Source organism: Heliangelus exortis, chromosome 3 (genome assembly GCF_036169615.1).
Source record: "Heliangelus exortis chromosome 3, bHelExo1.hap1, whole genome shotgun sequence".
In the NCBI taxonomy this organism is placed as follows: domain Eukaryota; kingdom Metazoa; phylum Chordata; class Aves; order Apodiformes; family Trochilidae; genus Heliangelus; species Heliangelus exortis.
In genome coordinates this window covers 114,532,008-114,552,491 of record NC_092424.1, presented here as the reverse complement: position 1 = coordinate 114,552,491, position 20,484 = coordinate 114,532,008, and the positions used below count along the sequence as shown (strand labels likewise).

The window sequence follows — 20,484 nt, the reverse complement described above, 5'->3', positions numbered from 1 at the left end:
AGCTGTGTCCTTCAAACCTCACTTGCTGTGGGCAGTCCATCTACAGAGCTACTCACAACAAAATGCAGAATCACACCACAGAAACCTCCTTGGATTTCACAGTTCTGAGCAGTTGGACTCCAGTGCTGCACAAGCCCAGCTCACTGGGGCAACTGGAGCTCAAAGTCATGCAAGCAGCCTGGGAACACTCCCACCTTCCACAAAGCCTGGAGCCAGGCTGGGGACATCACCTCCAGAGAGAGCCTTCCAGTGCCTGAAGGGGCTCCAGGAAAGCTGGGGAGGGACTTGGGACAAGGGCCTGGAGGGATGGGAGCCTGCGAGGGGGAAGGGTTTGCAGCTGGGAGAGGGGAGCTGGAGAGGAGATCTTGGGCAGGGAGGGAGGGAAGGAGGGAGAAATTGTTTGGTTGGACTTGGTGATCTCAGAGGTCCTTTCCAGCCATGAGCATTCTGTGATTCTCAGGTGTGGGACATGGGTTAGTGGTGGCCTGGAATAAGGTGATGTCCTGGCTGGGCTGGAGTGGGATAGGACAAGGGGGAAGGGTTTGGAGCTGGGAGAGGGGAGCTGGGGCTGAGATGTGAGGGAGAAATTCCTTGGGGTGAGGGTGCTGAGCCCCTGGTTGCCCAGGTTGCCCAAGGAAGCTGTGGCTGCCCCATCCCTGGCAGTGTCTCAGCCCAGGTTGGATGGGGCTTGGAGCCCCCTGGGCTGGGGGAGGGGTCCCTGATCATGGCAGGGGGGGCTCTGGGGGGGCTTTAGGGTCCCACCCCAGGAGTTACAAGGTTCTGGAGATGCAGCAGAGCCACGTGCAGGCCTCGCACAGCCCAAGGGGCAGCACCACAGCCCAGGCACAGTGAGGTTCTGCTGGAGCCCAGCCACGGTCCATACTCACCACCTGGCTGATGTCATATCCCCAGGGCAGGAAGAGAATCCCTGTGTTATACTTCTCCCAGTGGGAGAGGATGAATGAAAACAAGACCACCCATAAGAGGAGGTAGAGAACGAAGACGCTGACACCCGTGGAGCCTCGTCCAAAGGTGGAGTAGACTGTCACCACAAAGAAGACACAGGCCCAGCTGTCCAGGCCGTGGTCAAAGAGCTCTCCCAGGGGTGTGCTGGAGTTGGTGCGTCGAGCCTGCTTCCCATCAACCCCATCTGTGGGAAGAGAAGAAAGGGAAATGGGGAGTTCTGCTGGATACCCCCTGGAGCAAGGACAGGGAGCAAGGACAGGGAGCAGCAGCCTCTCCTGGGTCCATCTCCCCCCTCCCCTGGGGAGTGTGCTCCCCACCCCCAGCATTTGAGACTGAGAAATGCAAATAATTGGACAGGGTTTAATTTATTTACAGCAGGCCCAGAACTGCACAATTTGCCTCCAAGTCAGTGCCAGCATCCTCTGGGACAGCCTCCTGCTGGCTTCCCAAAGCAGCTCCCAGGAGCTGGGTGTCCCTGCTGGCTGCAGGGGGTTGGTGACCTTCAGAGGTCCCTTCCAACCCCAATTCCTCCCTGATTCAAGCTGCTCCAGCAGGGACAGGATTTATGCATGGCAGAAACCCAACATTACAGCATTTCTCAATGGGCTGGGAGATAAGGGGACAGCCAGGCACGGCGTGGACACAGCCCCAGCTCAGCCAGCTCAAGTCTTACCTAAGGTGTAGGCCATGAAGTTGAGGATGCCCACAATGACCCACACGGTGTTTGGAACGTGCTGGTGATCAGGAGCTGTGGAGAGCAGAAAGACCCAGCTGAGGACAGCCCAGGGGCTGTGGAGAGCAGAAAGACCCAGCTGAGGACAGCCCAGGTTCAGTTCAGTGAAGATCAACAAGAATTGGCAGTTCCCCCAAAGCACCCCCAGAGCTCAAATGGTCAAACCACAGCATTGGCTTTCCAGGAGGTGATGGCAGAGCTGGTCCAAAGCAGCACATGAAACCCAGACACCAGGGACTTGGCTTTCCAGGACATAACTTCTCCTCTGTGCCCAGCTCTCCAAAGCCTCAGGATGTAAGAGCTGCTGATGGTAGCTCCCAACTGTTACCCAAACAGGAGACACGATGGGGCTTGGAGCAACCTGGTCTGGTGAGAGCTGGGTGTCCTGCCCAGAGCCTGGGCTGTCCTGCCCAGGACAGGTTGGAACTTTATCATCTTTAAGGTCCCTTCCAACCCAAACCAGCCTGGGATTCTGTGAAGAAATCAGCCTCTCCTCCACCACGTGCCCAAGCAGAGCCTCTCTGGGCTGTGGCAACGTTCTGCTTCTACAGAAACCTGTCAGGGCTCCCCACCCTGCCTCCAGCCTGCAGCCTGCCCTCCTTTTCTCAGTTCCTCCTCGACAACATCTCCACCTCCTCCAGCACCGTGTGGGCAGGCAGCCAGCCTGGCACCCAGGGAGCCCAGAGGTGCATCTGAACACAACCAGCCCAGGCAGGGACAGTGGCTTCTTGGTGTCAGCCTCCCAGGGACGGCACACGGGGCTCTCCTGAAGAACCATAATTCCATGAAGTGTCACCTTTTCTGAGAGCAGCAAGATGGTGCCTTTCCTGCAGCTACTGGAGGGCACCAGAGCCACCAAACGACCTGAGGAGGGGAGGCACAAGCTCCTGGAGGTGTCACCACCTCAATGCCAAGGTGTCTCTCTGAGCAGGACACGTGTAACATGGATGTATAAAAGGGTCCCAAAGCTTGAGCTTCACCATCCCTTTGGCAGAGCCCAAGTTTCTGGATGTCCTGGGGATTCCCAGGCTGAGCCTCCTTCCCTGAGCTGCTCTCAGCTTTTCTTCTCATGGCTTATGGACCAAGAACACAGCCCAGACCTCAGCTAACAGCCCCCACCTGAGCTTTTGAAAGCCTGGCCTCTCCAGCACACCCCTGACAGCCAAGCCCCAGAAACCACTGCTTTTCCCACTTAACTTCTGTGGTTTCATGCTTGGCTCAGTTTTAGAAGAATGAGATGAACCCTTCTGAGCAACCTGAACCAAACCTGGCAGGGGCAAAGGGAGAGAAAAATAAGAGAGGGGAAGCCACTGGTAAGGGACTGAGAGTCACCATGCTGTGTTCATCTGCTCCCTGGGACACCCCATGAGGAAAGGGACAACCCAGGGAGGAAGGGGACACCCCCAGGAGGAAAGGGACAACCCAGGGAGGAAGGGGACAACCCAGGGAGGAAGGGGACAACCCCAGGGAGGAAGGGGACAACCCCAGGGAGGAAGGGGACACCCCCAGGAGGAAAGGGACAACCCAGGGAGGAAAGGGACAACCCAGGGAGGAAAGGGACACCCCCAGGAGGAAGGGGACACCCCCAGGAGGAAAGGGACACCCCCAGGAGGAAGGGGACACAAATGAATCATGGGGCTCAATGAATGTGGGTGCTGTTCAAGTTCAAAGCTGCACACGTCCTTGCCTTAGGCTTTTTCAGAGCCTAAGCCTTTTTCAGAGTTTTTCAGGGGAAACTGAGGCAGGGGGCTTTGCCTTGGTTAGTCTGGAGGTGGTGCTGGTGTGGTTCTGCCAGAGGGCAGTTTGCTGGGATGCAAAGACCAAGGCTGTAGCTGGGGCCTTCAGGGAAGCAGCTTCCCTCAGAACCCTGCTCAGGTTTGAAACGGGGGCACTGGGACTGTGTCTGCTCTGGAGGCAAAGCCACCTCCTGCTCCTTCCTCCTCCTCCTCCTCAGGCTGCCAGCCAGGCCCAGGCCCACCCAGCAGCCAAGGGAAGGTGACAAGTCCCCATCATGGAGCCCGATGAGTTCAAACCCCCCCACTCTGTCCCTCCTCTGGAGCAGGGGATGCCCAGAGCTCACCAAGGAGCAGCAGAAGTCACAGCAGAGGAGGTGACAGATGCCACCACTGTGATGCTTCTCCTCCAACCAGGGAGGTGCAACCTTACCAGAAGCATAAAAGTCAGGGTCGAAGTATGCCATGAGGAAGAAGTTGAAGACAAGCAGGAGGAAGCCAGAGAACGTGATCAAATTTGGGGCCAGCCAGGTGGGGAAGATCTGAGGGGAAGCAAGCACAAGAACACACAGACTCATCACGAGGTGGCCAGGGACACAGTCCTGCTCCTGCCACAGCAGAGAACCTGGTGACAACCAGGGGGTGGTGGGGCAGCAGGGAGCTGGGGGGTGGCATGCAGGGAGCTGGGGGCAGGCTGGGAGGCTGTGCCAGCTGACAGAGAGGACTTTGTGGTGCCCCAAGTGCCAGCAGAGCAGGAGGAGGAGGTCTCACCTTCACTATGGTGTTCCAGAAGGGGTGCATGATGTACAGAGACAGGGGGTTGCTGTCCACGGCGCTGTACTGCCAACAACAAGGAGGAAAAAACCCAAGAGTCAGGGCTCCCAAACCACTGCAGAGAAGCCAGAGGCCCCCAGAGAGGGAGCTTCCCATGAGGACACCTCCTGCCAGAGCTGTGGCATTGCCAGGATGCTTGGGTCAGGGGCAGTGTCACCAGCAAACAACCCACAAAGCATCCAGCAGCTCCTGTGCCACTGGGCATGGACATGCAGAGGAAGCTCTTGGTGTAGCTCTGCACCCCATCCCTCCCTCCACAGGGCTGGGACAACAGCTCTGGGAAGGAACCCCAGAGCTTTGGGAAGGAACCCCAGAGCTTTGGGAAGGAACCCCAGAGCTTTGGGAAGGAACCCCAGAGCCTTGGGAAGGAATCCCAGAGCTTTGGGAAGGAATCCCAGAGGTTTGGGAAGGAATCCCAGAGCTTTGGGAAGGAACCCCAGAGCTTTGGGAAGGAATCCCAGAGCTTTGGGAAGGAATCCCAGAGCTTTGGGAAGGAACCCCAGAGTTTTGGGATGCAACACAACAGGAAAACAAGTTTTTGGAAGGCAGGAAAACTCAAGGGAATCCCCATCAAGGACACTTTGGGAATGCTCTTCCCTGAGCAACCCTGAGGGGTTCCTTGCCCCTCAAGATGAACAGAACCAGGGAACTTCTTGGCTCAGCACCCAAAGGTGCCATGCAGAGGGGCAAGGAGAGTCAGTCCCACCGGCCCTGAGTGCTGGGAACCTCCTTCAGTCAAGGATTAACTCACTGAGATGGCAGCTACCACTGCCTCAACATCTCCAGTCACTTGGAAGATCCTTTCTCCCCCCAGCAGATATTTACAAACAAGGTCTTCAGCCCCCTCCCTGTCCTACAGGACCTGCAGGTGCTCCAAACCCCCACATGCCCCCATCCTGCATCCACAAGTATCTCCAGATCCAGGCCATCCCACACCAGTTTCAGGCACAGGGGGTTGTTTGGTGCCTTTGCATCTCCCCTGGCTGGCTGATGGGCACCCTGGGATGTGGTCATTAGGGCACTTCTCAGTCATTAGGGCAGAGCAGGACAGGCAGGACAAGTCTGTTCCAGGCCCCACTATTCCAAAAGGATGAGGACAGGCTGGTGAAGGACCACAGGGATGATCCAAGCAGGGGAGACCTCATCCCTGGGGTCCTGTATTGAAGGGTGGCTGCAAAGAAGCCAGAGGCCCTTTTGCCAGGGAGTGCTGGGGAGAAGAGGAGGGCTGGGGGGTGCAAGCTGCTGTGGGGAGCTTCTGAGTGGGCACGGGAGGAAAATCTTTCAGGATGAGCACAACCAGCTGCTGGAATCAGCTCCACGTTTGGCAGGAAAGGTGGGAGCAGGAGATCCTTGAGGTCCCTTCCAAGCTGGGATGCTGGGATGTGTTGGTGAGGAGGCAGGGGAGGTGGTGTCTCTGCAGCTGGGGCAGGAGGGAGGGGAGGGGAGGGGAGGGGAGGCTGCCTGCCTGGGGCTGCTCTCCTCCTGGAGCTGTCTCTGGAGGGACAGGGGTGCTCAGGGCTGCCTCCCCCTCTGCTTCTACCCCCTGAGAGCTGAGGAGCTGGAGCTGGAGGGGCTGGGCTGAGGGGGTTTGCCCAAGGTGCCTGCCTGCCAGCCACACGGGGCTCTTGGAAGGAATGAGATGATCTCCAAGGGCCCTCCCAGCCCAAACCGTGATTCCTGAACCCCCAGCCAGCTCTTCCCTCTCCTCCCTGTGACCTGGTGGTTCCCCCACTGGGGATGTCCCAGGAATCCTGGAGGAGCTGAGGAGCAAGCAGGAACAGAGCCCTGAGCTCAGTGCTGAGGTTTAAGGCAGAAGGAATTTCCATCCCCAGCTGAGTGCAGTGGGAGGGGGGAGAGGGAGAGAGACAGAATTCCAAAGGCTTTAGGAGATCATAGGATTGGAACTGCTGGTCAGGGAAGGAGGAGAGCAGGAGGTGGATTCAACCTCATTCTCCCCAAAACAGCCTGGAACAAGAAACCAGAGGTGACACGTGGAGCAAGGCAGGGAAGAGCTCTGGGGTCCCTGTGCTGACATCTCTAAGGTCCCATGGCCCGTGGAGATTTCCTCTTTCCCCCCACATCTGGGGACTTGAGGGGGATAAAAGTCTCTAAGCAGCTTTTCCCCATGGCTGCACGTGGTCCCACCTCACTCCCAGACCTGGAATGCCCTGGTTCTCCTGGCAGAGGACAACTGTTCTGCAGAGGTCACAGAATCCCAGGATGTTTATGTTGGAAGAGGCCTCCAGGCTCATCAGTCCAACCTTTGACCAGCTCCATGATCTCACTACCAAACCCTGTCCTTAAGGACCAGGGCCAAAAGCCTTTTAAATACCTCCAGGGATGGGGACTCCACCACTGTCCTGGGCCTGACAGCCCTCTCAGGGAAAAAATATTTCCTAACATCCATCCTAACGCTCCCCTGGCACAGCTTCCATCCATTCCCTCAGCTCCTATCCCATCCCTCAGGAGCAGAGGCTGTTTCCCTCCTGGCTCCAGCCTCCCTGAGGCAGTTGCAGAGATCCCTGAGGTCTCCTCTCACGTCCTCCAGACCAAACACCCCCAGCTCCTCAGCCCCTCACAGGATTTCTGCTCCAGGCCCTTCCTCACCTTTGCTGCTCTTGAAACAACCAACCTCATCTTCACCTTCTCACCTGGGAGGACACCTGGAAGGCTGCTCTGCCACCTCAGGGGACACCAAAGGGACCAAGGAGGTGGATCCAGACTGGTGTCACCCTAAGGGACAGGGATCCCTTGCAGCCAGGACAGTCACTGCCAGAGTATCAGTGCTGCCAGGGACCTTCAGAACTCCCAAACACCACCAGGTCCTGGCTCCTGCAACTGCCCTGCAGCATCCCCTCCTCCAGAGCCTGGGGGAGAGAGCTGGGGGTGTTGAGCCCCCCCAGTGCCCCCCCTGCCATGGTCAGGGACCCCTCCCCCAGCCCAGGGGGCTCCAAGCCCCATCCAACCTGGGCTGAGACACTGCCAGGGATGGGGCAGCCACAGCTTCCTTGGGCAACCTGGGCACCCAGGGGCTCAGCACCCTCACCCCAAGCAATTTCTCCCTCACATCTCAGCCCCAGCTCCCCTCTCCCAGCTCCAAACCCTTCCCCCTTGTCCTATCCCACTCCAGCCCAGCCAGGACATCACCTTATTCCAGGCCACCACTAACCCATGTCCCACACCTGAGAATCACAGAATGCTCATGGCTGGAAAGGACCTCTGAGATCACCAAGTCCAACCAAACAATTTCTCCCTCCCTCCCTCCCTCCCTGCCCAAGATCTCCTCTCCATCTCCCCTCTCCCAGCTGCAAACCCTTCCCCCTCGCAGGCTCCCATCCCTCCAGGCCCTTGTCCCAAGTCCCTCCCCAGCTTTCCTGGAGCCCCTTCAGGCACTGGAAGGTGCTCTAAGGTCTCCCCGTTGCAGCCTTCTCTTCTCCAGCCTCAACACCCCCAACTCTCTCAGCCTGGCTCCAGAGCAGAGCTGCTCCAGCCCTCCCAGCAGCTCCAGGGCCTCCTCTGCACTGGCTCCAACAGCTCCGTGTCCTTCTGCTGATGGGGACCCCAGGGATGGACACAGCTTTACCCCAGGGGGGGCTCCCCAGAGCAGAGCAGAGGGGACAATCCCCTCCCTGGCCCTGCTGCCCACACCCTGGGGGTGCAGCCCAGAAAAAGGGTTTGAGCACCCAACCAGCAGAGTGGCCCCAGGGAGCTCCTGTGCCCAGAAGGAAGGGGCAGACAGATGGTTTGCAGCAGCACCAGAGCCTCACCCTGGGAGCATCAACCCAAGCACCAAGAGAGGAGCAGCCTGACAGCCCCAGCACCTCCATGCTGGGAGGGCCTGGATGAGTCCCTGGCCAAGTCAGCTTCTCATAAAAAAGAAAAAAACTGAATTTCACAGAGGTCTGAAGTTCCTCCTAGGAACTTCCTCCTCCCTGCAGGAGCCAGTGTGGACTGAAGCAGCTCCCTGAGCACAGAGGGTTTGTTCCACCACTGCCACTGTGTGGCTGCAGACAGAGTCTGGGAGCCCCCTCCCAAAGCACAGCTCAGGATCTTCAACCTCCCTGCTGAGCAGGCAGCCCTGGCCCAGCAGCACTGTGCTGAGGAGCTGTGAGCACCAGGGGATGGTGCTGGGAGCTCAGCACTCAGCAGCACCTCTCCCCACACATCACAAGTGTCTCCAGAAAGCCAACCCCAGCCCTCACCTCGCTGCTGAGCACAGAACAAAAGCTCAGCCAGGTCCTTCCCAGGGAGCCTGCAGGCACTGATGTGTCTCCTCCAACCATGGCAAGCAGGGGGCTCTCAGAGCACAAGAGCTGCAAGGGACACAGGAGCCTGGGCAGAGGTTCAAAACCTCCGAATTTAACCACAGAGTAGGAGAAGAATTAAAAAAAAAAACCAAAAACCATCTCTAACTTTTGCAGCTGCTCATCTTGGAAGTTAATGGAGCCATGGAGGGCTCCTGGGCTTCCTGGCAGGCTCCTTACCAGGAGCCACCATCCCTGGAGGTGCTGAACAGCCCTGGAGACATGGCACTTCAGGACAGGGTTCTGTGGGCACGGTGCTGCTGGGTTGATGTTGGACCTGATGGTCTTGGAGGTCTTCTCCAACCTTAATGATTCCAGGATTCTGCCCTCCACAGCCCAGCCCCTCGGGATGCTCTTCCCAGGCAGACACACACAGAGCCTCCCCAGAGGAAGGAAAAAGCCCTGGGGGAAGGAGTGAGGTGGCTGAAGAACAGGGCTCAGAGGCTCCTTCTCCTCCTGCCCAGGAGCTGCAGAAGGCAGCAGTTTGCCTGGGGGTGAGGAGGCCCTGGCCCTTTCACCACCCGAGCCTCACACACACATTGCCAGCAGCCAAAAGCTTTGGTTCCTGCTGCTCCCCACCCCAGTTTGGTGGCTGTGCCACCAGTCTGAACCACGCCAGGCACAGGCTGGGGTCTCCCTGTGCAGATCTCTGCAGGGTTGGTGTTGCCAGAGCAGCCTGCCAAAGCCTGCCAGGCATCTGCTTCCCACTGCTGTGCTCCCCATGGCACCCCAAGGCAAGGAGATTTCCTGAGGATTTCCTGGAGGGAAGAGCACCTCCTCCTTCAGGGCACAGAGGTCCCACCACGTAGGGCAAGATTAAAGGATCTACAGAAATGTTTAGATCACAGAAGGGGCTGGAAGGGACCTCTGGGCATCCAACCCCTCTGTCAGGACAGGGTGACCCAGAGAGGTGGCACAGGATGGTGTCCAGGGGGGTTTGGGATGTCACCAGAGATGGGGACTCCCCCAGCTCTCTGAGCAGCCCATTCCAGGGCTCTGCCACCCTCAAAGCCCAGAAGTTCCTCCTGGTGTTTGTTTGGATGGTGCCCATGACCTCTGAGCACCACTGAAAAAAAGGCTGGTCCTGTCCTGACCCCCACCCCTGAAGTACCAGTAAGATCCCCTCAGGTCTTCTCCAGACCCCATCCCTCAGCCCTTCCCCAGAGGAGAGATGTCCCTGTCCCCTCTGTGGCCCTTTGCTGTCCCCTCTCCAGCACTTCCCCCTCCTGGAACACAAAGCAGACACAGCTGATGGACCTGCAGCAGCTCTGCTGGTGGCACTGGTTGGGGCTGGGGACAGCCCAGGAGATGAGGGGCCCCCACCTGGATGAAAAAGGGTGAGGAGCATCCAGGAGGAGAGCACTTCCCACAGGACAAGGAAATCCTTGTGCTGCTCAGCCCTCGGTGCTTCCAGTGCCCCCAGGCCTCAGGTGACACTGCAGGACAAGGGACACACTGCAAACCCAGCCTGCTGGCTGTCCCTGGCCAGGAGAAGTCACCTCCTGCTCCACCGAGGGGGCAGAGACCCCCCTGGCAGTGCTGCTGAGCACAGACCCCTCAGCCACAGGAGGAACTCAGCTCCAAGGCCACCAGTGTGTCCTTGCTTTTCTCCAGGAGGGCAGCAGGAAGCCCTCAGGAGCATCCTTCCCATCCCACAGCAGGAATGAGGAACAGAGCTGTTTCCCCGTGTGAAAATCCTGCCAGAGCTCAAAGGATGGAGCTGAGGGAAACACCTCCCATGGACAGGGTCTGTCCTGCAGGGATGGATCAGAGCCCCCCCTGAGGCTGCAGCACCAGCTTCTCACCACCTGAAGCAATGCAAGATCTCCAGGAGGCCACAAAGAGGACCAGAGGGCTGGAACACCTCTCCTTGGAGCCCTAAGAGAGAGCTGGGGGTGCTCAGTACTTTTCTGAGCATCTCCTGGCTGCTCCCAGGACTTCATCTTCCTGCCCAGGAGCCACCAGAGCCACCAGGCCGTGTGCTCCCCACGGGCTGCCACCACCAGCTCCTGCCCAGGAGCCAGGACACAGGAATGGAAGGGGTTTAGGGTGCAGCAGTTCTGCACTAGAAGGCTCTAAAGTTCAGCTCCTCAGCACCTCGAGGCTTCTGGGCTGAGACATCAAGCTGTCCCACCTTTGGACCTGAATGGGAGACGTGTCACTGCCTTCCCTCTCCTGTTCCCGTGCCACAGGGAAGGAGTGGCAGTCCCACACCCTCCTGCATGGCCATATCCCCCAGAGGGTAACACAGCCCCTTCAGGAGCTCCCCACATCCAGCCAGAAGCCCCTACCTGGACTTCACACACACACACACACACACACTCACACACACACACACACACACACACACACACACACACACACACTCACCAACACACACACAGCTTCACACCAAACACATCACTCCAGGATCTCCCCTGGTCCTCCGTGAGCTGCAGGGAAAAGGCACAGTGAGCACTCAGGGGCTCTGAGATGTGCTCCAGGAATGGTGAACTGGTGACTGTGTGACACCAGAGGTGAATAAAGCAGAACCCCAGACTGGTTTGGGTGGGAAGAGACCACAAAGACCACCCAACCCCTGCCTCCCCCAGCCCTGGGGGCTCCCAGCCCCATCCAACCTGGGCTGAGACACTGCCAGGGATGGGGCAGCCACAGCTTCCTTGGGCAACCTGGGCAACCAGGGGCTCAGCACCCTCACCCCAAGCAATTTCTCCCTCACATCTCAGCCCCAGCTCCCCTCTCCCAGCTCCAAACCCTTCCCCCTTGTCCTATCCCACTCCAGCCCAGCCAGGACATCACCTTATTCCAGGCCACCACTAACCCATGGCCCACACCTGAGAATCACAGAATGCTCATGGCTGGAAAGGACCTCTGAGATCACCAAGTCCAACCAAACAATTTCTCCCTCCCTCCCTCCCTCCCTGCCCAAGATCTCCTCTCCATCTCCCCTCTCCCAGCTGCAAACCCTTCCCCCTCGCAGGGTCCCATCCCTCCAGGCCCTTGTCCCAAGTCCCTCCCCAGCTTTCCTGGAGCCCCTTCAGGCACTGGAAGGTGCTCTAAGGTCTCCCCGTTGCAGCCTTCTCTTCTCCAGCCTCAACACCCCCAACTCTCTCAGCCTGGGCACAAGTTCAGTTTGACCAAAACCCCCCCATTTCCTGTCAAAGATCCCCCTGCCTGCGGCTGCACCTTCAGGCACTGGAAGATGCTCCAAGGTGTCCCTGGAGGGACCCTGCACGCTGCCCAAGCCCAGCTCTCAGCCTGTCTGCATCCCAGACAGCTCCAGTGGAGGTGCCGGGAGACACGGGGCATGTGACTGGAATAGGAAAACCACGGGAAAAGCAGGGAAGGTGCCTGGAGCCAGCAGGACAGGGGAGCTGCAGCACCCTGCCCTCACCCACGGCCACATCTCCCTTCTGGCAGCCCGGCAGCTGCCACCAGAGTCCCCAGCAGTGTCCGGGGCTGTGTCACACGAGGTGGAGCAGGTCCCGGAGCCGTGCGGTGTCTCTGCTGTCCCCCCCTCCTGAGCTGGCCCCGCTCCAGCTCCGCATCCGAGCGGAGACAGCGGCAGCAGGGAAGAGCTGTTTGGGTTTCTCTGCAAAAACAGAGCCCTGGAGGGAAGAGGGGGAGGGTTTTCTCTGCTACAGGCAGCAAAGTAGCAGCAGACACCTCTGTGAATGTTCCAGATGGTCCCAGTTTCTCTCCCCCCCCTCCCCGCCTCCTTTCTCCCGGTATTTCTTACAGGAGGATCTCCTGGAGCAGCAGACAGGTTTTGTAAGAAGCAGATCTGACCCCGGGCATCCAACCACGAGGTTTACACCCCCAGACAGCCTGGCTGCACCTTCCTGCACGGAGCCACAGAATCAGATCACAGAATCAGTCATAGAATGGTTTTGGGTTGAAAGGGACCTCAAAGCCCCCCCCGTGCCCCCCCTGCCATGGTCAGGGACCCCTCCCCCAGCCCAGGGGGCTCCAAGCCCCATCCAACCTGGGCTGAGACACTGCCAGGGATGGGGCAGCCACAGCTTCCTTGGGCAACCTGGGCAACCAGGGGCTCAGCACCCTCAAATTCAACAATTTCTTCCCCATCTCCAACCTCAATCTCCCCTCTTCCAGTTTTAACCCATTTCCCTTGTCCTCTCCCTACCCCCCCGTGTCCAAAGCCCTCCCCCAGCTTTCTTGGAGCCCCTTCAGATATTGGGAGGTTGCTCTGAGCTCACCTGGGAGCCTCCTCTTCTCCAGGCTGAACAACCCCAAGCCCTCAGCCTGGCTTCCCAGGGAGGTGCTCAGCCCTCTGAGCATTTGAGTGGCTCTGCTCTGGACACCTTCCAGGAGCTCTGTGTCCTTCTGCTGTTGGGGACTCCAGAACTGGACACACAACTCCAGCTGGGGTCTCAGCAGAGCAGAGCAGAGGGGGAGAATCCCCTCCCTCAACCATCTGCCTGTTCCTTGGCAGAGCCCACTCAGGACCCCACAGGGACACAGTGCCAGCAGTGGGCAGAGGCCATCAGGACCCAAGCAGAGGTGTGTGTCTGCTTCCTGTGTCCAGGGAAGGCCGACACACAGAGCCTGCTCCAGGGCCTCAAAAGCAGGAGCTGCTTTGGGCACCAAGACCTCCACCCTGCCAGAAACATCCATCACCTGGAGCAGGCTGAGGAGGCAGAGGAAGTGCCGGAGCAGACAGGTTTTTGTCCAGCTCTGCAGCCAACAGGGACAGCAGCTCCTGGGGGGAGGCCTTGGCAGGAGCTGCAGAGGATTTGTTCCAGCAGAAAAATCCTTCCTTCCCCTTCCAGGGTACCTTGAAGTGTCTTCAGAGGTGACACCCAAACCCCAAAGTCTCCCACTGGATCACAGAATCAGTAAGGCAGGAAAAGACCTCTGAGATCACTGAGTCACCAACCCAACCCCACTGTGCCCCCTGCCCCATGTCCCTGATCCCCACATCCCCAGGGCTTTCTCTGAAACCCCTCCAGGCATGATGGGGACTCCAGCCCTGCCCTGGGCAGCCTGGGCCAGGCCCTGACAACCCTTTCCAGGGAGAAATTCTTCCCCAGCTCCAACCTAAACCTCCCCTGGCACCACTTGACTTGTGCCAAAAGTTCCTCTTCTCCCATCCCTTGTTCCTTGGGAGCAGAGCCCGACCCCCCCTGGCTCCAACCTCCTCTCAGGGGCTTGCAGAGAGCCACAAGGTCTCCCCTCAGCCTCCTCTGCTCCAGGATCAGCACCCACAGCTCCCTCAGATGCTCCTCACAACTTCTCCACACCCTTCCCCAAGAAGAAGTGAGAGGGTTGCAGCTGAAGCCTCCCTGATCACCGCTGCAGGTTTTGGGGCACAGGCAGAGGAATTCTTCCACCTCCCTTCCCCGGCTGCTCTGGGATGGTTCCCTCCACGTCCCTGCCACCCGTGGCACCCAGCCAGCCTGTGACAGAAGGAGTGTCCCCACCTCCCTCTCCCCCAGGCAGGAGGAAGATGCACGCTGCAGAGTTGCAGCCATCTGGGCTCCTGAGTCCCTGCCTCCCATCTGTGCTCCTGGCAGAGGCAGAGGGGGGAGCGAAGCAGCCAGGGCTGGAGAACCCTGGGGATCATCTTGCACAACCCCTCTCCTGCTCAGCTCCAGGGACAGCACCTTCCCCCTGAGGACACGTTCCTGCCCTTGGGACACATCCTGACTCCTCCACACCCCACCACCACCCCCCAAAATCTGCTTGCTCTTCTCCACATGGTTTGAGGGCTGGAGAGGCTCTGCCAGGCAGAGCCCGAGGCTGCAGAGGTGGCTGCAGCAGGGGCTGGCAGGGTTTGTGTCCTGCAGAAGGTTTGGGTCTGCTCAGGGATCAGCTCTGGGGCTGCTCCCACCCGGGAGCAATGTCCCATCCAAGGGGCTTTCCAGCTGCACCACCTGGAGGTGGGGGGGTTCCAGTCAGACCATCTGAGCCACCTCAGCTGGGCTGCTGACCCCTTCCACCAAGGTCAGAGCCCTGGGGACCAGGCAGGGGACAGGGCAGGAACAGCTGAGTGACTCTGGGGTTATGTTGCACCCCTGCTCCTCCCTCTGTCCTTCTGGGGTGACGCCTTGGTGCTCCTGAGAAAAGGCTTCCAGGAAAGGGGGGGCAGCTGCTCCCAGAGGTCAAACCCCTCCTCAACCAACAGAGCAGGGATGGGGGGGTCAAGGGGATGGGGGTGGGTGTCAGGAGGAAGGGGCCAATCTCTTGTTGGGGGTGCCCAGGAACAGGACAAGGAATAATGGGTTGGAGCTGGAACAGAGGAAGTTTCAGCTCAAGCTGAGGAGAAACTTGTGGAGTGTGAGGGTGAGGGAGCCCTGGCCCAGGCTGCCCAGAGAGGTTGTGGAGTCTCCTTCTCTGGAGCCTTTCCAACCCCCCCTGGATGTGTTCTGTGTGTCCTGCCCTGGGGGATCCTGCTGGGGCAGGGGGGTTGGGCTGGAGCAGCTCCAGAGCTCCCTTCCAACCCTGACACTCTGTGATTATGACCCAGGGTGCCACCTTCAAGGCAGAGAAGAGGGAGAGCAGGAGAAGCTCCAGGCTGGAGTCTGTAACCCAGCAGCAGGATTTGGGCCTGGATCTGCCACCTCCTCAAAGCTAAAATAGCAAAGAAACTCAGAGCAAAGAAACTCAGAGAAACTTCAGAACCACGGTGAGAACCACAGAACCACGGTGAGAACCACAGAACCACGGTGAGAACCACAGAACCACCCGCAGACCTTTCACTGAGCCATGATTAGAACAACAGAGCCATGATTAGGAGCACAGAACCACCCCCAGACCTTTCAGAACCACAGAACCATCACCAGACCTTCCACTGAACAACAGAACCATGATTGGAAGCACAGAACCATGATTAGAACAACAGAACCACCCCCAGACCTTTCACAGAACCATGACTGGAACAACAGAACCATGATTAGAAGCACAGAACCATGAACAGAACAGAACCACCCCCAGACCTTGCACAGAACCATGAATAGAACAACAGAACCACCCCCAGACCTTTCACAGAACCATCATTGGAACCACAGAACCACCCCCAGACCTTGCACAGAACCATCAGATGGTTTGGGTTGGAAAGGTCCTTAAAGCTCATGAAGTCCCAGCAGCCCAGATCCCATCCAACCTGGCCTCCAGCCCTAAGTCCAGACCCAAACCCAGACCCAGTAAGCACACCACCAGTGTGGAGCTGGTGCCAGGAAGCACAGGGCTTCCCTCCTGCCCTTGCTCTGCATTCAGGGTCTTGTTGAGAGATTTCCCTGCCTTTTCATCAGAGGTGTTTCCAGAAAGAGCAGGGACCTGGGAGCAGCTCCTCAGTGCCTCCCACACAGGTGAGGAAGTTGCTGCAGTTGTCTGGACCCTCCCCAAGTTCCACTGGAGACTCCCTGCTCACCCCAGAGGGACTGGGAGGGGGGGTGGGCACACCACAAGCCCCTCCAGACACTGCTGGGCACAGCCAAGACACACCTGGAGGTTGCTGATGGATCCCCATCCCATCTGGCTTCCAGGGAACACCTCCCACACCCCGGCACACAGGGAACCCCCTCAGCCCAGCCCCTCCAGCTCCTCAGCTCTCTGGTTTCTTGTTCCAGGCTGTTTTGGGGAGAACGAGGTTGAATCCACCTCCTGCTCTCCTCCTTCCCTGACCAGCAGTTCCAATCCTATGATCTCCTAAAGCCTTTGGAATTCTGTCTCTCTCCCTCTCCCCCCTCCCACTGCACTCAGCTGGGGATGGAAATTCCTTCTGCCTTAAACCTCAGCACTGAGCTCAGGGCTCTGTTCCTGCTTGCTCCTCAGTTCCTCCAGGATTCCTGGGACATCCCCAGTGGGGGAACCACCAGGTCACAGGGAGGAGAGGGAAGAGCTGGCTGGGGGTTCAGGAATCACGGTTTGGGCTGGGAGGGCCCTTGGAGATCATCTCATTCCTTCCAAGAGCCCCGTGTGGCTGGCAGGCAGGCACCTTGGGCAAACCCCCTCAGCCCAGCCCCTCCAGCTCCAGCTCCTCAGCTCTCAGGGGGTAGAAGCAGAGGGGGAGGCAGCCCTGAGCACCCCTGTCCCTCCAGAGACAGCTCCAGGAGGAGAGCAGCCCCAGGCAGGCAGCCTCCCCTCCCCTCCCCTGCCCTCCCTCCTGCCCCAGCTGCAGAGACACCACCTCCCCTGCCTCCTCACCAACACATCCCAGCATCCCAGCTTGGAAGGGACCTCAAGGATCTCCTGCTCCCACCTTTCCTGCCAAACGTGGAGCTGATTCCAGCAGCTGGTTGTGCTCATCCTGAAAGATTTTCCTCCCGTGCCCAGTCAGAAGCTCCCCACAGCAGCTTGCACCCCCCAGCCCTCCTTGGCAAAAGGGCCTCTGGCTTCTTTGCAGCCACCCTTCAATACAGGACCCCAGGGATGAGGTCTCCCCTGCTTGGATCATCCCTGTGGTCCTTCACCAGCCTGTCCTCATCCTTTTGGAATAGTGGGGCCTGGAACAGACTTGTCCTGCCTGTCCTGCATGCTGAAATGATACAATCCCAGACTGCTCTGGTTGAGAAGGGACCTTAAAGCTCATCCAGTTCCAACCCAAATGTCCCTGGCCATGCTCAGGGACCCCTCCCCCAGCCCAGGGGGCTCCAAGCCCCATCCAACCTGGGCTGAGACACTGCCAGGGATGGGGCAGCCACAGCTTCCTTGGGCAACCTGGGCAACCAGGGGCTCAGCACCCTCACCCCAAGCAATTTCTCCCTCCCATCTCAGCCCCAGCTCCCCTCTCCCAGCTCCAAACCCTTCCCCCTTGTCCTATCCCACTCCAGCCCAGCCAGGACATCACCTTATTCCAGGCCACCACTAACCCATGGCCCACACCTGAGAATCACAGAATGCTCATGGCTGGAAAGGACCTCTGAGATCACCAAGTCCAACCAAACAATTTCTCCCTCCCTCCCTCCCTCCCTCCCTCCCTCCCTGCCCAAGATCTCCTCTCCATCTCCCCTCTCCCAGCTGCAAACCCTTCCCCCTCGCAGGGTCCCATCCCTCCAGGCCCCTGAAAAATGACACCTCAGGAACCACCCTGGAAGCACAACTGCAACATGGCTCAAGAACAAGAGCAAAGCAAACGAGCAGTGAGATGAACCCTTTTAGCTTTGGTGCTGGTGTTGGAGAGGAAGAAAGGACAGCCAGCACCTCCCTGCCTATGGAAAACCTCAATCCAGTGCTTCCCTCTGCTATGGATCCCATATGGCCCCAACCCAGTCCCTGGGGGTTCAAGGTGCCAGAGCAGAGCCTGGTTGCACTTCCAGCTGCTTCCTTCAGAGCTTTCCAGCACTTTGACCCAGACCCAGACTGGCAGGAGGTGACAGGGACATCTCTGTGGGGCTGAGCGTGCAGGGAGCAGCCACGGGGCAGGAACAAGTTGGTCCTGAGATAAACGTGGGGGGGGGGGTGGGGGGAGTCCCTGTGCTGGAGGTGCCCCCACCACGTGGATCTGCACCCTCTTGTGATCCCTTTATGTGCCCACTCACCACGCCCTTGAGCACAACGCTGCCCCCCACCCAGGTTGGGGGACACAGGACCCACTGCCCCCCCTGCCCTGCAAGGAGGGGTCCCACACCTCACACAGTTGTGGCTTCACTGCTGGGGTCCTCCCTGCACCCCAGGGAGGGGCAATGGAGGGGTGGGGGTCACACACTTCATACAACCATCCCCCCCCCAGCAACAGACCCCCCCGTGGCTGCCCCCCCACTCCCACCCCACAGAACCCAGCCCCATAGCTCGTGGGGTGAGGATCTGCAGCAGTCCCCACTCACCACCAGGTCCCACAGCACCGAGCCCCCCGCCCCCCCATGCATCCCCCCCCTCCTCCCCCAGCTCTGGGTCCCCCAGCACTGAACCCCCCTGCACAAGGCACCACTGCAGCCCAGGACCCCCAGTCCCAGGGTCTCACTGCAGCCCCCCCCCTGGGCTCCAGGAGCCCCAGCACCTCACACACAGCCCAGCAGGGCACAGGGCCCCATGCAGCCCCCCCACCCCTCACCCTCAGCCCCTGACCCCCACTGCAGCCCCCACCCCATTGCCAGACCTCAACCCCTCTGCCCTCCCAGGGACTGGGTCTCACGGAACCCCCTCCCCACAGAACCTCACCCTTACCCACCCCAAGGCAGAGGGTCCCACAGAACCCCCCCCTAAACCCCACACCTCACTGCAGCCCCCACCTCATCGCTGGATCTCAACACCTCCCACCCCCCGGGGGACTGGGTCCCACAGAACCCCCTCCCCAAAGAACATCACCCCGGCCCACCCCTCACCCTCAGGCACAGCCCCCCCATCCCCCAACCTCACTGCAGCCCCCACCTCATCGCCAGATCCCCCAACACCTCCCACTCCCACGGAGCCCCCTCCCCACAGGACCTCACCCCCCCCCCCCCCCAACCCATGGCACAGGGCCCCACAGAAACACCCCCACCCCCAAATCCCCAACCCCACTGCAGCCCCCACCCCACTGCCGGATTTCAACACCTCCCACCCCTCACGGCACTGAGGCCCACGGAGCCCCCTCCCCACAGGACCTCACCCCCTCCTCATGGCACAGGGCCTCACAGACCCCCCCCGAACCCCGAGCCTCACTGCAGCCCCCCCAACACCTCCCACTCCCCACAGCCCCGGGTCATACGGAACCCCGATCCCACAGAACCTCACTCCCCCACACACAGAACCCCCTCCCCAAACAACACCACCCTGGCCCACCCCTCACCCCTCAGGCACTGCCCCCCCCAACCTCACGGCAGCCCCCACCTCACCGCCAGCTCCTCCAACACCTCCCGCTCCCCACAGCCCCGGGTCGCACGGAGCCCCGGGTCACACGGAGCCCCCTCCCCTCAGGCCCCCTCCCCATGAGGGCTCCAGGCCCCGCGGCGCCCCCCCGGCCGCTCCCCACCCCCTCGGGGTTGCGGCGGGTACCTTGTACTTGCTGAAGCCCGCCAGCTGCTCGGCACTCACGTACTCCATGCTGCCCCCGGCCCGGTCTCCCCGGGTCCCTCCGCTCTCCGCCCGCCCCGGCCCAGGCCCAGGCCCCCCCCCCCCGCCGGCCCCCGCCTCATCGGCCCACCCGGCGGGACCGTGACGTCACTACACACGCCCCCTCCTCCCCTCCCTCTCCACGACAGCGCCCCCTGCCGGGCGGGAGGACGGAGGGCGCCGAGCTGAGGGAGCGGGCGCGGCTGAGGGGAAAGGGGAAGGGGCGGGGAACGGCCCGGAAAAGAGTGGGGATTGGGGTTTTAATAAAGAAATAAATAAAGAAATACAGAAATAAAGAAATAAAGAAATAAATAAAGATCACGGGCGGAACCCCGGGAGTGGAACGTGGCGCTAACAGAGGAGGAGCGCTGTGTGCTGTCTGCTCCTCCGTGCCGGGGAGTCGGTTCTGGGCCCCTCAGGATCAGGAGGAGATTGAGGGGCTGGAGAGTGTCCAGAGAAGGGAATGGAAATGGGGAAGGGGCTGGAGAAGATGGAGAAGGGGCTGGAGAAGCTGTGAGGAGCATCTGAGGGAGCTGTGGGTGCTGATCCTGGAGCAGAGGAGGCTGAGGGGAGACCTTGTGGCTCTCTGCAAGCCCCTGAGAGGAGGTTGGAGCCAGGGGGGGTCGGGCTCTGCTCCCAAGGAACAAGGGATGGGAGAAGAGGAACTTTTGGCACAAGTCAAGTGGTGCCAGGGGAGGTTTAGGTTGGAGCTGGGGAAGAATTTCTCCCTGGAAAGGGTTGTCAGGGCCTGGCCCAGGCTGCCCAGGGCAGGGCTGGAGTCCCCATCATGCCTGGAGGGGTTTCAGAGAAAGCCCTGGGGATGTGGGGATGAGGGAAGGGTTGGATGTGCTCCAGGCTGGGCTGGCAGAGGGGATCCTGCACATGGAGTCCTGGCTGCCTGTCCTGGGGAAGGCTCTGGGAG

General features: G+C 59.8%; 1 protein-coding gene across 2 annotated transcripts in view; it reads right to left on the bottom strand.

Moving 5' to 3' along the window:
- SELENOI (selenoprotein I) overlaps window positions 1–19,641 on the bottom strand; it is a 34,295-nt gene extending 14,654 nt beyond the window's left edge. For both annotated transcript variants that reach the window (XR_011725479.1, XM_071742353.1), the window contains exons 1-5: window positions 19,506–19,641; window positions 4,204–4,272; window positions 3,866–3,974; window positions 1,640–1,714; window positions 888–1,150 (exon numbers count right to left, since the gene is read on the bottom strand). Coding sequence is in view for 1 of the 2 variants with exons in the window: in XM_071742353.1 (XP_071598454.1) it covers window positions 888–1,150; window positions 1,640–1,714; window positions 3,866–3,974; window positions 4,204–4,272; window positions 19,506–19,553 (564 nt within the window). In the remaining variant the exon portion in view is untranslated. The remainder of the gene's footprint in view (window positions 1–887; window positions 1,151–1,639; window positions 1,715–3,865; window positions 3,975–4,203; window positions 4,273–19,505) is intronic.
- Window positions 19,642–20,484: the final 843 nt, after the last annotated feature.